Source organism: Lepidochelys kempii, chromosome 11, assembly GCF_965140285.1.
Source record: "Lepidochelys kempii isolate rLepKem1 chromosome 11, rLepKem1.hap1, whole genome shotgun sequence".
NCBI classification, from domain to species: domain Eukaryota; kingdom Metazoa; phylum Chordata; order Testudines; family Cheloniidae; genus Lepidochelys; species Lepidochelys kempii.
In genome coordinates this window covers 13,267,810-13,284,804 of record NC_136390.1, presented here as the reverse complement: position 1 = coordinate 13,284,804, position 16,995 = coordinate 13,267,810, and the positions used below count along the sequence as shown (strand labels likewise).

At 43.8% G+C, this 16,995-nt stretch overlaps 1 protein-coding gene across 3 annotated transcripts in view; it reads right to left on the bottom strand.

Moving 5' to 3' along the window:
* LOC140895462 (TGF-beta receptor type-2) overlaps positions 1-16,995 on the bottom strand; it is an 84,923-nt gene that overhangs the window by 19,307 nt on the left and 48,621 nt on the right. For all 3 annotated transcript variants that reach the window (XM_073305185.2, XM_073305186.2, XM_073305187.2), the window contains 4 exons: positions 13,757-13,959; positions 5,897-6,711; positions 5,012-5,153; positions 2,484-2,611 (listed from right to left, as the gene is read on the bottom strand). In XM_073305185.2, the coding sequence (XP_073161286.1) occupies positions 2,484-2,611; positions 5,012-5,153; positions 5,897-6,711; positions 13,757-13,959 (1,288 nt within the window). The remainder of the gene's footprint in view (positions 1-2,483; positions 2,612-5,011; positions 5,154-5,896; positions 6,712-13,756; positions 13,960-16,995) is intronic.

Here is a 16,995-nt window from a genome sequence, read left to right as displayed (position 1 = left end):
TAATGCTAAAGATAAGTATTATATTTTGAAGTATTTCTCCAATACTCTCCATACCCTTTTCTGACCCCTCACACAAATCTCAGACCAGTCTCTCTCTTCCGATTAAGGAATATACATTGGGATGACAAAAGTTAGAGAGAATGGAGTTGTCTATTTAAAGTGATAGAGACCGCATTTCAATACCTCCTAAAATAATTCATGTATTTGTCTTACTGAAAAGATTTAGATTCACTTAACAATGAACAAATTTCAACCTAATCTTTTAATAAAGTTTCCACAGATAGAACCCAGCTTTGCCATCTGTCCTGGTTGTATTGATTAAGTAGTAGATTATCTACCACTTTCCTGAATGTCTTATTTTACCCTGCAATAAACATTTTGTTTTTAAAAAAAGTTAGTTTAGAAATAAATTAGATCCTTTAAAACAGGCGACTTCTAGGCTAAGAGGACAAGAAGCAAGTTGAAAAAAGTTTCTTCTTGCTTTTCTAATGGCACAACTAGATATATATATATTTTTTTTTAAATTCAACCTGATTTTACATTTGAGTCATGTCACATTTACAATATAGGGTAGTAAATGTGTCTGTGGTTGTTTTAACAGCTTTACGTTAAAGTTGGAATTTCCAACAGTCTAAGGGAGTTTTAGGCACCAGATCTGGGTGGCTAACTCATTTAGGTGTCTTTGATAATCTCAGCCTAAAATGGTCAGGACAAAAGGAGCTGGCATTTTGAGCAGTGCATTGAACTTGGAGCCTGTTCTCATTTTTTCTTCATGGGAGGATTGTGGGTAACTCCCATTAAAATGAGTAACTTGTGCCAGTCTCTCAGTATCAAACGGATAATGTTCCTCTAAGTAGTAAGGACTGTGACAAAGTTCCTCCTGTACCTTGGTGGGTCTTGCGCTTATTGGCGGATTTGCTCGCCTTGAAGCTTCACGGCAGCCCTCAGTTTGACCGTTTTTGTGAACCCACGGTCCAGGTCAACTCCTCCTGTGTCTGACCAGGAGTTGGGAGGATTTGGGGGGAACCCAGACCCGCCCTCTACTCCGGGTTCCAGCCCAGGGCCCTGTGGAATGCAGCTGTCTAGAGTGCCTCCTGGAACAGCTGTGTGACAGCTACAACTCCCTGGGCTACTTCCCCAGGGCCTCCTCCCAACACCTTCTTTATCCTCACCATAGGACCTTCCTCCTGGTGTCTGATAATGCTTGTACTCCTCAGTCCTCCAATGGTATGTATTCTCACTCTCAGCTCCTAGCGCCTCTTGCTCCCAGCTCCTTACATGCGCACCACAAACTGAAGTGAGCTCCTTTTTAAACCCAGGTGCCCTGATTAGCCTGCCTTAATTGATTCTAGCAGCTTCTTGATTGGCTGCAGGTGTTCTAATCAGCCTGTCTGTCTTAATTGTCTCCAGATGGTTCCTGATTGCCCTGTTACCTTACCCAGGGAAAAGGGACCTACTTAACCTGGGGCTAATACATCTGCCTTCTATTACTCTCCTGTAGCCATCAGGCCCGACCCTGACATCACAGGACCTTTGATGGTAGTGGGGTGGGAAATAGTTGTAGAATGAATAAACACATGTTCTATTTTTCCTCCCAGCAGGTGGCTGTCACACACACATTTTAGGAGAACTAACTCTAATGTGCCAGGGGAAGATAAGGATCATGATCTGAAACACAACACTTTTTCAGCTTAATAAAAATCAATTGAGGGAGAGCTGGGCCTTTGGAATCTAGCTTGGCATAGCCTCAAGTAGGTGCATATTTTATCTGCAGTTCCAAATTTTACCTAAAAGCAGGTAGGGTGCAAATCTGCACCCGATGTTCAAAAATTTAAAGAACATAGTTGTGAGATTTGAGGGCTAATGACTGGCTTCAAATGCAAGTTATAGCAGCTGAGTGAACATTGCCAAAAATGTGCTCACAAACTTTCTTCCAGCTAGAAGCCACAGATTCATTTTGACACTGTTTACAGCATGGTTCTTTCCATTCCTACAAGTGTTTATACAAATAGTGTTTTGTTAGAGAGGCTCATGCAAAATGTAGCAAATGCAGGGCTCAAATTTTATTCTGCAAGTCTTGTGTGTGTGGCCATCTTGAAAACTCTTTGTGGGTTTAGAGGACCTCCATTTAGGAAGCAGAAACCAATACCCTGTGAATTAAGTGAGCAATTGCACAGTGTGTACAGGTGACTTGCTCTAAGCTATAGGTTTTGGCTCCTAACATCGAGTCTATTTCTCAAATGAGCTAAGTTGCAGAATAGGGGTGGGATTTTTTTTTTCAAAAGTGCTTACATGATTTAGGAGTTCCTAAGTTACCTAGGCAATTATGAAACACCCCCTTCCTCCAGTGTCTTTGTGATTCAGGTGATTTGGACCATAGATATACTGATATTGTCATTCAAGAATAATCATGTCCATTCCAAGTCAGGACAATGTATAGATGACTTGGGTTGCTATAGTCTTTTCTTTGATTTAGTATTTACCTGATGCACTAGCCAGTTGCAAGGTATCTCTGGGCGCCCTCTGCCGTGCAGCACAATGTCTCTCATGGTATCCACACAGGGTTGCTCCTGGACTTTCGACCCAAAAGGTAGCTCGTAACTTTTTATCTCTAAGTGATAAATCAAAGGAGCATTACCGGATGTCTTTCATGGTTTGGTGGTATGCATGTGTTTGTTGATCTGGCTGCTGTCCATGGCACTGAACCAGAAAGAGTATGATTTTTGTAGACCGGTCTAGAGCCACAAAGTTTGGATGCAGAGCTTAATATCCTCAAAGGTCAGGAGTGTTGGAGCAGGGTTTTGGTTCAGGCTTAACTTTGGTTCATCATTAACTTAAAATGACCCCTTCCCCCACTGAATTTAAATTTGCAAAAACATGACAGCAGCCCCTGCTGTACCTGACCTCAGTGGACTTGCAAATGAAAAGGCAGGAGGAGAAAACACTGATTCTTAAAAAAAAAAAAAAAAAATTAAAACATTTCAGAATCTTTTTGTTGGAAAGGATTTTTTGCTTTTGGCCTCCTGCCTCCTTGTGACGGCACTATTTCATCACAGATTCGGTTAGTGTTTTCAGAGAGTGACTTTGGGAGCGGAGACCCACTCACAGACTGTACATGTGCCCTCTTGAGAGTAGGAGACCGGGAAGTGTTCCCGATGGAGACTCCAGAGCTGTGGAAATAGCTACCTCTTGTGGCATGGGGGAGTTGAGAGACTTACCCTTCAGAATACGGTGCAAAATTCTTGCCAGCTAAGCTTTTGTCAGGAAGGGTCTAAGATACAGTGACTCGCTTCAGATTTTTGAGGTGCTTTTATATCCGTGTGTATCAAGTTAAAAAGGGGAATGGTGGGAGGTTTCTAGATGCCACAGCAATTGTAAGTCAGACTCATTTTCCCTTTTATGTGAGCCTTGTGAGCCTTTTTCTCTTTTGCTCTGTGGTGTAGCAGAGGGGAGGGTTCTCGGGCAGCTTTCATGGCAAAGAATGGCATTTCTTGCTACCCCTTGGTTTGTGTAGGGATTGCTGAAAGAGGAGGGTAGGATCTCCATTGCTTTCTCCCATCCCAGATCCTAGCAATGGTCCTCTTTTTTGATGTGAGAGTCTCCTCTGTTCCAGGAACCATTCCACTCCCTGCACAGGGCATGGGAAAGGGGACTGGAGTGAATTGTGGGGGCATAAAAGGAGGCCAGGAGAGCTCAGAGAATGCAGGAGGGAGTATGGATAGCGGGGAGAGAGGGCTGAGGCGAATGGGGAGATTTGGATGGAGGTGGGGGGGGGATTAATCATAAGGAAAATGGGGGAAAGCTGAAAGCCTGAAGGAAAGACAGGCAGAGAAGGAAAAGGAGAAAACTTAAGAATCATAGTCAATTGTTGTACAGAAAGATTAGTGCCAGGACATGACAATGAAAAAGATACTGATCAAAATGTCATGGGGACATGACTGGGTAGGATGCCCAAGCTTGTGAAGCTTTTGGATGGGAGGTAGATGAGCTTCATGGTGTTGTCTAAAGGGACGGGGAGCCTGCTTTGGTTCTTAATATATATATATAATATAAATTATTTTTTTTGTGTTGTTAATGCAGTTTGCAATATTTTTATGTGCCTGGCTGATGGGAAATGTGTATATTCAGGGCCTGGTGGCTTTGATATGTTTGTTGTTGTTTTAATAGAACATAACTTCCCTCTGGTGAGCTAGTTAATTCCCAGGCTAGCTCACTGTCTGCACTCACATGTGTATAATCTGCCTTCTGAAATGCCGAAGTCTTCACTGGGTGCTTCACATTTTTGGGGGGATGAGAGCCCCTAGGATCCCATCAGTCTCTAGTCAAAATCATGCTATTTTTAGAAACTGGGAGGAGCACCAGGAATGTGCCCCTGCAGGGCTCTGCTCTGTGCACGTAGGTATGTTTACTTGGCTGGTTATGGGCCTGCTTGGAGGCGTGGGATAAAATCCTGGCTCCTCTGAAGTCAATTAGGGAAACTCCCATTGATTCCAGTGGGGCTAGGATTCACCCAGGAGCTCTTTTTAGACCCACCTTTTTCTCTTGTTCCCATTCCCTCCCCTTTGTAGTATTCCATCACCATGGACAACAGCCTCCAAAAATGGGGAACTAACGTGGAGATCCTGCTCTTTTCTCCATGGGCATTTGTTTATCCTGCACACCATCATGGCTTCTGAGAACCTGTGCCTGAAAACCATTCTGCAGCTGGCATGTAGCAAGCAGGGAATGCTTAGCAGATCGCAGGCCTGATCCTACCAGGTGCTGGAGAATCTAACTTCCATTGGTGCCCAGCACCCCTCAGGAACTGCTGAGCATCCAAGACGGAGCTGTATGTGAGATGAGCAGCAGGATTGTATCAATGGGAGATGTAATGGACTGATTGTTGCTTGGTGGGAAGAGAGCATGGAAACTGTTGTCTAAAGGTGATTCAGTTACAAAAATGCTGGGGCTAGCTCGTATGGCCTTTGGTTCTAGAAAGAAGGGAATACATGGGACTATGCAGTTTTCCTACCTCCTACAACCTCACACCTGGAGGCCATTTCCCATAAAACCAGGGCCATGGAGTAGACGTCCATTTGTTTGAAGGACTCCAGGTCTTCCAAATTCACTCTAGACTCTAGAACCTCAGGAGCCATGTACCTGGCAGTGCCAACCTAGCCAGAAAAAGAACAGAGATCAGCAAATATATCTGAGAGCAGCTGCAGCATGGTAAGTACCTGCCACGTTACAACTGAGTTGAGTAGGTGAAAAACACTGAAACATCTTCGTGGCCTGATTGTTCTTGCTCAAGAGCAAACTAACACCAACTGCTAAGCACTAGGAGTATATAAGATGGTTTTCCAACCTCTCTTCCTCCTGTTCAGCTTCATTATGAGCAGCCACAGGGAGTTCAATGACCACGCACTGTCTGCCTAATGACTCCGCAGGTGGGCCCCATCACAGGGTATCTGAGTCTCACTCCTGCACCAGCTCTTTTAGAAAAGCTACAGTAGATAGTTTGTGCGTTATCATTAAACATTACTATGCAATGAAACATCTAAACTCCCTCCCTGGGGCCTGAAGAAGATCAATGACTGTACTGCGTTTGTGTGTAATTTTAAAGATAGCATCATGGTTTGCAGGTATGCCTAAACACATCCCAGTCCAAGACTGAGCACATTGATCAGATGAGCAACTCTAGTTTGTTAAATTTCTGCTTTAAATCTAAATGGCATGTGAGCGAATTCATAAAGTTCTCATACTTCCCCTCTCCCCACACACTCTGTCTCATTTCCAGCATAGCCTTGCATTTGGCAGCATGTGGTTTTCAGCTTATGGAATACTTGAGATGTATTGTTAAGTGACACCAAGAATTTCTGTAAAGTTAAGTCAATAACCCAGCTTTGGCTTCGCTCACCTGCCCACTGTTAGCAAAGTCATCCGCTGTTAAGGAAGGGTCTAGCTTTAGAGCAATGCCAAAATCACAAATCACGCACTCCCACTCGCTCTTCACCAGGATGTTGGTGCTTTTGATATCCCGGTGAGCGATTGGGATCTTTGGCCTGCCACAGGCAGTGTAGTCGCTGTGCAGGTGGGCCACGCCGTTCACCAGGGAGCTGGCCAATTTTTGTAAGTCTATCCAGCTCAGAATGTGTCGGGACAGATAGTCCTTCAGGTTGCCCCTGCTATGGTAGGCAGTGATGAGCCAGTATTCCTTCCGGGGCCCAGACCCTCTGTCCTCTGCTGTAAGGAACTGAAGGACGCTCTCATGCTTGAGGCTGGCATCTGTAAAGATCTGGCTTTCGTTTTTCCAAGAGGAATATTCCTCGCATGGGAAAATCTTCACAGCTACTGTCTCGTATTGCCCTGAAGTGGTGTGGTTCAGCTTGGCCCTCCAGACCTCGGCAAACTGGCCTTTCCCCACTATCTCATCCAGCTCAATGGGCAGCAGCTCGGTGTTATGGTTGATGCTGTTGGCACAGGTGAAGTTCATGCTGGAGTGATTGTCATCTGTCATCACAGATAATTTCTCATCGTCCTCAGCGGCTTTTCCTGGCTTGGGCAAAGCCTGGTGCTGTGTGTGCTTCTGACCCCAGTCCTTGGCTCTCTTTCTCCGCTTCTGGGTGCGGCAGAGGTAAAATATCACCGTTATCATGACAGCCACGAGCAGAGGGGGGAGCAGGCTTATTGCTGCTACAGGAATGACCTCTTTGCTCTGCAGCATGGAGTATCCTGCAGAAAGGAAAATGAATAAGAATCTGCTGCTATAAAATACTTGCAACAGCTAGTTTTGGTAGTGCCTGGGGAGAAAAATGGGAGCTAGTTACTAAGTATTGCCAAGGACATAACACACGCTGCCCGTAACTCTGAGGGTAAGAATTCACCTCTCTCTGATTATTAAAGGGATGCTGTCAGCTAGTTTTAGGCCTTACATTTAGCTTGTGCAACATGGTGAGGGTTCCAGAAATTAGTATTTTCATGCACTAGCTCAGTGAGTGTATGTGCCCCACTGCTCTCTACTGGATGGAATCAGAACTGCTCAACTGTTGGCCAGAGGTCTTGTAAGCTAGCAAATTCTGTCTTACCGGGGAGCTGAAACAATGTATATCGTGGGGATGCTGAGAGCCATTGAACCAAGCTGTAAACCCTATATCTAATGGAAACCACTCCAAGCCAGGGGGTGCAGCAGCACCCCTAGTTCCAGTACCTATGCTGTCTTAGCTCAAATGGTAGAGGTTTCTTGTAAGATGATAATGTTGAGTTCTTATATAGCACTTTTCATCAGTACACCTCAAAGCACTTTACAAAGGAGGTGAGTATCATTATTCCCATATAGGGAAACTGAGGTACAAAGAGGTGAAGTGACAAAGTCAACCAGCAGGCCAGTGGCAGCACCAGGAATAGCACTCAGGGCACCTGGGTCCCAGTCCAGTGTTCTGTTAGGCCACACTTGCTCACCAAATTTCAAGGTATGAGAACATTCATCTTTGTAACAGATGAGGTGGGATTCAACCTGTGACTACTTGCACACAAAGCCCAGCATATTTCTACTGCTCCACTAATCAAGAGAAGAGTTTTGGTTCTATCCCGGCTGTCTCCGTGAAGTCCCAAGTGGCCTTGATATGCAGCATCCTCACTAAGGTCATGTCAGGAAATCTTGTTGGTTGGTTCGTCTACATCCTTTGATTATGCAATGTGCACACCACCCATGTGTATATTAGTTCATCAACATCTTGGACCTATTAAAACTGATTTATTATAAACTATGTGCACAAATCGTCCAGTGATCCGAAAGCCAATAATGAAACAAAGCTGGAAAGTCTGGATTGGCATTTTGAACACCTCAAAGATTGGGATAGTTTGGATCCGGGAATCTGGTTCATAAACAGAAGCCCTTTGCAAAACAGTCAAAACCAATGGTGTTCTAATCAAATGTAAATTGTTAATGGAGATAAAGCTGTGGATTAAGGTGGAATGGAGAACGAAACTCTTCTGTCAGTGCATTAGATGCAGTCTTATATCGGGCTAAATTCTGCCAGTATTAACTGAGGAGTATCTTACTGCACAGTATTTCTATTGAATTCAGTGAATCTACTCTTGTAGCAGGGCGCTATTAAAAATGAGCAAAGATATCTGAATCAGAATGATGAGAGAGTGAGTGAGTTCCTGGCATTACTGCTAGTGTGAATGAATATAATTTGAGATTAATGTGGCTGAGGGTCTGACTGCCCATAGAAAACTTTTAACAAAATATGAAAAACAAAAACGTTTCACCCAAATATTGACCAAGAATGTTTTTTAAAAAATCCCTCTCAGCATTCAGATCACTTGAAGAAGACCCTCACACAACATATAATTAGCTGATCCTTTGATGTTTGCAATTCCTGGAGTAAAAATGCTGACTTCAGTAGAGATATTCAAGTAAAATCTTACTCAGATATTTTTCTGCCAAGTACAATAACTGAGGGGAAGGAATATAACATGCATTCCTTAAGCAAAATCCCCCGCTGTTTGACCTCTGTGTACAGTTTATAATTCAGGCTCTGGAAAAACGGATCCCTTGGCTTGTTTTACTTGGCAAATTCCAAAAAAATCCGTTGCAGCTAATTTCTGCAAAGCTGTGAAAGTATTTTTACAATAGGCATCAGGTTCAAACCACAAGATCAGCCCAAAGGGCTATAAATCGATAACTAACCCAGGAATATGTTGGTTTTGGAAAGTGCTAGGCGTGGGTATCACCTACTGCTCTGAAGGGTTTACCCGATGGATATGATCACTTCTTTGAAAAGCTGAAGTTCAACAGAGTGCGAGTAAAGAATTTTCAGGGTGGGTTTTTTTTTAAGGGAATTACATGTATGAATCCTGCTAACAAATAGTCAGAGCTGTGAGCATAACTTTTGCCAATTCCTTAACAATGATGTTCCTACATGCTGCAAAATCCCCAGATGTGAGTGTGGCCACTAAATGTGTAGATTTTTTTTCTGAAAACACAGGCAGCACGTTGAAAACCAAATATTGCAGTGCGTTACTGGGCATTTAATTCAATCCCTGTCTGATGTGAATTCGAACTCCTAGGCCAAGCTCCATCAGCACAACGTTTTGAAAAGTCACCTCAATATTTAACAAGAAATGGCATCTTTTGAATGCATCATTTCAATTTCCACCACCAGCACCTTGCTTCCTAGGCTGGGGTTCTCAAGCATAGTTTGTGGGAGGGGAGGAGGGGAAATGACCCATCTGCACGTGTAATGGGATCACTGATGAGCTCCAGTGTAGACATGTTGCATTTGTGTAGCTTAGTCCCAGCGAATTACCAGAGTAAATCATTCCACTGCAAATTTTCTTCTACACTAGTGCAGTGTCACACTGGGAGTCCCAGATTTCCTTAATGAAGGCTGGCCCTAAGACTGTAAATAAATGGAAAATTGCTTTGGAAAAATGCTTATCTGCTTTAGTCATTTCCTTCATAATCATTTGTCTTTAATCAGATTTTGTGTCTCTAATATTTAAGGTTAAAGTTTGAAAAAACAAAATGCAAACAATCTTCTAAAATCCTATAAGAAGATATAAACCATTTGTAAGGAGATGAATCAAGTCTGGGTCTTGCAAAGTTGTCATTGGCAAGATGGGCAGATGATAAATAAAAGCAGAAGAGCAATTACCTGATTGCCTTCTATGATGAGATAACTGGCTCTGTGTCTATGGGGAAAGCAGTGGAAGTGATATATCTTGACTTTACCAAAGGTTTTGATATGGTCTCCCACAGTATTCGTGCCAGCAAGTTAAGAGTGTGGATTGGATGAATTGACTATAAGGTGGATAGAAAGCTGGCTAGATTGTCGAGCTCAACTGGTAGTGATCAACAGCTCGATTTCTAGTTGGCAGCTGGTATCAAGCAGAGTGCCCCAGGGGTTGGTCCTGGTGCTGGTTTTGTTCAACATCTTCATTAATGATCTGGATGATGGGATGGATTGCACCTTCAGCAAGTTCACAGATGACACTAAGCTGGGGAGAGACGTAGATATGCTGGAGGGTAGGGACAGGGTACAGAGTCACCTAGACAAATTGGAGGATTGGGCCAAAAGAAATCTGATGAGGTTCAATAAGGACAAGTGCAGAGTTCTGCACTGAGGACGGAAGAATCCCATGCACCACTACAGGCTGGGGACCTACTGGCTAAGTGGCAGTTCTGCAGAAAAGGACCTGTGGGTTACAGTGGACGAGAAGCTGGATGAGAGTCAGCAGTGTGCCCTTGTTGCCAAGAAGGCTAATGGCATATTGGGCTGCTTTAGCAGGAGCATTGGCAGCAGATTGAGAAGTGATTATTCCCGCTATTCGGCACTGGTGAGGCCACATCTGAAGTATTGCATCCTGTTTTGGGGCCCACCACTACAGAAAGTATGTGGACAAATTGGAAGGGGTCCAGCAGAGGGCAACAAAAAATTATTAGGGATCTGGGGCACAGGAGAGGCTGAGGGAACTGGGCTTATTTAGTCTGCAGAAGTGAGAAGAGATTTGATAGCAACCTTCAACTATCTGAAGGGAGGTTCCAAAGAGGATGGAGTTTGGCTGTTCTCAGTGGTGGCAGATAATAGAACAAGGAGCAAGTAGGGGAGGTTGGATATGAGGAAAAACTATTTCACTAGGAGGGTGGTGAAGCACTGGTATGGGTTACCTAGGGAGGCGGTGGAATCTCCATCCTTAGAGGTTTTTAAGGTCCAGCTTGACAAAACCCTGGCTGGGAGGATTTAGTTGGGGTTGGACTAGATGACCTCCTGAGGTCTCTTCCACCTCAATCTTTTATGATTCTATGACTGACTAGTCTGAAACCTTATTGTTTCAATTTATAACATTTTGATATATCATTTGGCAACACAATACGTTTTATGAAAATATTTGGTGGCAGTGGCATTTCCAAAGAGCCAGTCACTATTTTTGTGTAAAATGATATACGCAGATATCAGCATTTGGACTTTGCTTTGGACTTCTCTTCCCCTCCTCCCCCAGCTCCCCGAAGTTCGTGTACCTGCTATATTTGGCTTTGGAAACTGTAAAGACCTGCAAATTTAGCATCATTTACATTCATAAAAATGATTTGCTTACTCTAAAAATTCATAGTTAGTGTTATTAGGGATTTTCTCTATTAAGACTCACCTGACAGCTTTCCACTCTCAGGTAGATAACTGTTCTGTTTTCCTAATGATATGACAATTAGGTTCCTTAAAGGACTGGAAAGATTGTACCCTCAACTAAGGGAACCCATTTCCCGTTGGGATTTGAACTTTGTTTTGTCTCAACTTTATGGGGCCACCAACTGAGCCTCTTGCAACATGCTCCTTACTACACCTTTTGCTGGAAGGTGGTTTTCCTAATTGCTATCACTTCTGCTAGAAGAGTCTCCGAACTGCATTCTCTTACATCTGAACCACCATACAGTGTCTCCTGTGAGGAGGAGGTGTACTTATGCCCTCCTCTGAAGTTTCTCTCTAAGGTAGTTTCAGATTTTTATATCAATAAATCAATTTACTTTCCTGCATTTTACCCCAAACCACATACAAAGAGGGAGGAGCAACAGATATATACAGTGGGCGTAAGACAAGCACTGGCATTTACATAGGCCTTGGCTACACTTGCACGTTATACCGCAATAAAGCCGCCCAGAGCGCTCTAACTCACTCCCCGTCCACGCTGGCAAGGCACGTAGAGCGCTCTGACTCCCTGGCTAGAGCGCTGCTGGTATTCCACCTCCCCGAGAGGGATAAGGTGTGCTGCGTATTGGGTGAGACGCTACAGCGTCCGTGTGAACGAGGAGTTGCATTACAGCGCTCTGATTGCCCTCCGGAAACGTCCCATAAGCCCATTAACTGAAGTGGCCTCTCTTGTCTTTGTTGTGAACTCCGTCAGGAATGCGGAAGGGACCCTTTCAAAGTTCCTTTTCTGCGGCATGCTGGCTGCTTATCAGTGCTGAGAAAAAAAAACAAACAGCTGTTTGCTTTGGGGTGGGGGGGGCGCGGGATCTGTACTTACAAGACAGCATGCTGAAACACTCTCAGCACCCCAAAAACCCACTCTTGCTCCCCCCCACATATACAGAACACACTCCACCCTCGCCATTTGAAAAGCACTTTGCAGCCACTTGAACGCTGGGATAGCTGCCCATAATGCACCGCTCCCAATGCAGCGGCAAGTGCCGCAAATGTGGCCACGCCAGTGCGCTTTCAGCTGTCAGTGTGGACACACTGCAGCGCTTTCCCTACTGCGCTGTACGAAGGCTGGTTTAACCCAAAGCGCTCTACATCTGCAAGTATAGCCAAGCCCATAGTCAGGACCAAACCATTTTGGCGGCCCACCCAACTGTTCATGGCCATAGTGGACAGAATTGAAAGGTCTTTCAATCTCCACACAGAATTTCATTTCGGATAACTTCTTGTATCCACATGTGTTATGATCTGGCAGGTGTCTCTCTCCCAGACAAGCTGACTGCCCACTCTGCAAGGTATCAGGCATCCTCAACAGCATTCCAGTGCAGATCCGTATCCTGGACATTAGCAAAGCAGCAACCAGGTCATCTGTGCACGCTTTCTCCTGCCATTGCGCCGCCATTCAGTATTCAAGAGATGATGCCAAATTTGGTTGATCTGTATTGCAGTCTTTGTGACCATGAACTCTGATTCCCCAGCCTATTTAACTGCTTGGCAGTCACCAAGAGTGGAATGCACATGTGCAATCACTTGAAGAAGCAAAAACGGTTACTAACCTTTCATAATTGTTCTGCGAGATGTGTTGCACATGTCCATTCCATGACACAACACCCTCCCCCCCTTGGCACTGAAGTTTCCGGAAAGAAGGAATGGAGTGGGTAAAGGGTCATCTGGGCCCTTTATACCATCCCCAGCATCACACGGCTGCAGAAGGTGTTTGAGCTGCCCCCACAGGTACCACTGAGTAAAAAAATTTCCAGCAACTGAGTGGAGTGGACATATGCAATGCATCTCGAAGAACAACAGTTATAAAAGGTTAGTAACTTTTTTTTTCTGCTCTCATTTACACCTGGGCAATTTCTGTGAGGCTTTGCCCCCAAAAGGTGAACTAATGTGTGCGAGCAATCCTGCTCTAAAATCCTAGTGGAGACAAGGCTCTATAGTTGTACCATGAAGTAAACTGGGTGAGGTGAACTGTAGTCAGGGGTTTAGTGTTGACCTCCCCTAGCTACCTTACAGTAAAAGCTACAGTGTCTTGTCTCCACGGGGATTTTAGAAAAAGAATAAGTCACACGTTAGTTATTCTGTGGTTTTTAAAAACACTATCTTTTTTGAAGTGAAGACACACCCTGACATCAGTGGGGTTTCATGGGTGTATCTGGGTAGAACTTGCTCTAGAATTTCATGATTTATTGTAGCTACAATTTTCAGAAGTGTTGACTAAGTGTGGGTGCCTCAGACTTTCAGTTTCTAATCTGAGCCCCTTGTGCCACAGGAAACACAGGCCAATGGTGGACTCTTCATCTCTTGATGACTTCAGTTTAAGACTGGATGCCTTTCTGGAAGATCTATTTTAGTCCAGTGCAAGTTATTGGACTCAGTGCAGGGATAACGGCATGAAACTTTATAGCCTTTGACATTCAGGAGGTCAGGGTAGAAGATCTAATGGTCCTCTCTGATCTTAATACCTATTAATCTGAATTTCAAAAGTGTGGAGGGCTGCGGCTTCCAGTGGGAGTAGTGCACCTTTAAAGTGACATGCCATCATTTAAATAATAATAATAATAAATACTCACCATTGGTGTGGTTTTCAAATATGAGTTTATCGTTGCATTCCTGTTCATCCACACAACCACAGATGTAAAATATTCCTTCCTCACTAGACTGATGGGTCATGATGCACCGTGAGGTGTTGTAATTTGGAACCATTACATTTTCTACTGGGAGCTGTGGGTTGTGGCACAGAGTGCTGATCTTAATGCTGTCATTGTCTTGCTTCCTGAAAATATGCAAGGAATCAACAATGCATCAGGCCAAAATCTCTGCATCCAAAAAATATACAATCGCCCTGTATGATAAAATCATCTCAAACCTGGGCTGCTTGTTAGTTTGATACCACGTGATGTATGGATTTTTTGTAATGGGTATGGTGCAGAGGAGGGGTCTCAAACATGTGGCCTGCGGAGTTATTTACTGCGGCCCGCCATAGGCATTGACTCCACCGGCAGCCAAGCTCCCATCGCCTTCTGTACCCCCTTCTCCTCCCCGCTCTTCCGCCTACCTCCCAGCACTTCCCACCACCAAACAGCTGTTTTGGTGGTGCTTAGAACTTTCCAGGAGGGAGGAGCGGGGATGCTGTGTGCTCAGGGGAGAAGGCGGAGAAGAGTCGGGACCAGGGTGGGGATTTGGGGAAGGGGTTGGAATAGGGGCAGGGAGGGGGTGGAGTTGGGGTGGGGACTTTGGGGAAGGGGTTGGTGTAGGGACTCTGGGGAAGGGGTAGGGCCTCATGGAGGGAGTGGAGTGGGGGTGGGGGATTTGGGGAAGGGGTTGGAATGGGGGGTTTGAAATGATGGTCAAAATTAGCACTGACGTTTTGCATTACAGTTTTAAAAAAGTTAATACATTAACTTTTAATAGCATACTATATTACTCTTCATTTTTTTCATTTTTGACTATACTTTTGTATCGTTGTATGAAAAGGTTTCAGTGATGCGGCCCTTGGGTCAATGTACCAGTCCTCATGTGGTTCTCATGGTGACTTGAGTTTGAGAGCCCTGGTGTAGAGCAATAGCCCTCAACCTTTCCAGACTACTGTACCCCTTTCAGGAGTCTGAGTTGTCTTGCATACCCCCAAGTTTCACCTCACTTACTTACAAAATCAGACATGAAAATACAAGTGTCACAGCACACTATTACTGAGAAATTGATTCATAGATTCATAGATATTTAGGCCAGAAGGGACCATTATGATCATCTAGTCTGACCTCCTGCACAATGCAGGCCACAGAATTTCACCCACCACTCCTAAAAAAGACCTCACACCTATATCTGTGCTATTGAAGTCCTCAAATTGTAGTTTGAAGACCTCAAGGAGCAGAGAACCCTCCAGCAAGTGACCCGTGCCCCATGCTACAGAGGAAGGCGAAAAACCTCCAGGGCCTTCCAATCTGCCCTGGAGGAAAATTCCTTCCCGACCCCAAATATGGCGATCAGCTAAACCCTGAGCATATGGGCAAGATTCATCAGCCAGATACTACAGAAAATTCTTTCCCGGGTAACTTGGACCTTACCTCATCTAAAAACCCATCACAGGCCATTGGGCCTATTTACCATGAATATTTAATTACCAAAACCATGTTATCCCATCATACCATCTCCTCCATAAACTTATCGAGTTTAATCTTAAAGCAAGATAGATCTTTTGCCCCCACTACTTCCCTCGGAAGGCTATTCCAAAACTTCACTCCTCTGATGGTTAGAAACCTTCGTCTAATTTCTAATCTAAATTTCCTAGTGGCCAGTTTATATCCATTTGTTCTTGTGTCCACATTGGTACTGAGTTTAAATAATTCCTCTCCCTCTCTGGTATTTATCCCTCTGATATATTTATAGAGAGCAATCATATCTCCCCTCAACCTTCTTTTAGTTAGGCTAAACAAGCCAAGCTCCCTGAGTCTCCTTTCATAAGACAAGTTTTCCATTCCTCGGATCATCCTAGTAGCCCTTCTCTGTACCTGTTCCAGTTTGAATTCATCCTTCTTAAACATGGGAGACCAGAACTGCACACAGTATTCCAGGTGAGGTCTCACCAGTGCCTTATATAACGGTACTAAAACCTCCTTATCCCTACTGGAAATACCTCTCCTGATGCATCCCAAGACGACATTAGCTTTTTTCACAGCCATATCACATTGGCAGCTCATAGTCATCCTATGATCAACCAATACTCCAAGGTCCTTTTCCTCCTCCGTTACTTCTAGTCGATGCGTCCCTAGCTTATAACTAAAATTCTTGTTATTAATCCCTAAATGCATGACCTTACACTTCTCACTATTAAATTTCATCCTATTCCTATTACTCCAGTTTACAAGGTCATCCAGATCCTCCTGTAGGGTATCCCTGTCCTTCTCTAAATTAGCAATACCTCCCAGCTTTGTATCATCTGCAAACTTTATTAGCACACTCCCACTTTTTGTGCCCAGGTCAGTAATAAAAAGATTAAGTAAGATTGGTCCCAAAACTGATCCTTGAGGAACTCCACTGGTAACCTCCCTCCAACTTGACAGTTCACCTTTCAGTAGGACCTGTTGTAGTCTCCCCTTTAACCAATTCCCTATCCACCTTTCAATTTTCCTATTGATGCCCATCTTATCCAATTTAACTAATAATTCCCCATGTGGCACAGTATCAAACGCCTTACTAAAATCTAAGTAAATTAGATCCACTGCGTTTCCTTTATCTAAAAAATCTGTTACTCTCTCAAAGAAGGAGATCAGGTTGGTTTGGCACGATCTACCTTTTGTAAAACCATGTTGTATTTTGTCCCATTTACCATTGACTTCAATGTCCTTAACTACCTTCTCCTTCAAAATTTTTTCCAAGACCTTGCATACTACAGATGTCAAACTAACAGGCCTATAATTACTTGGATCACTTTTTTTCCCTTTCTTAAAAATAGGAACTATGTTAGCAATTCTCCAACCATACGGTACAACCCCTGAGTTTACAGATTCATTAAAAATTCTTGCTAATGGGCTTGCAATTTCTTGTGCCAATTCTTTTAATATTCTTGGATGAAGATTATCTGGGCCCCCCGATTTAGTCCCATTAAGCTGTTTGAGTTTCGCTTCTACCTCAGATATGGTGATGTCTACCTCCATATCCTCATTCCCATTTATCAATTTATAAATTGCTTACTGTCCCAATTTTACCATATCCTTGTAAAATAAATCAATGGGAATATAAATATTGTACTTATATTTCAATGTATAATATATAGAGCAGTATAAACAAGGTGTCATATGAAATTTTAGCT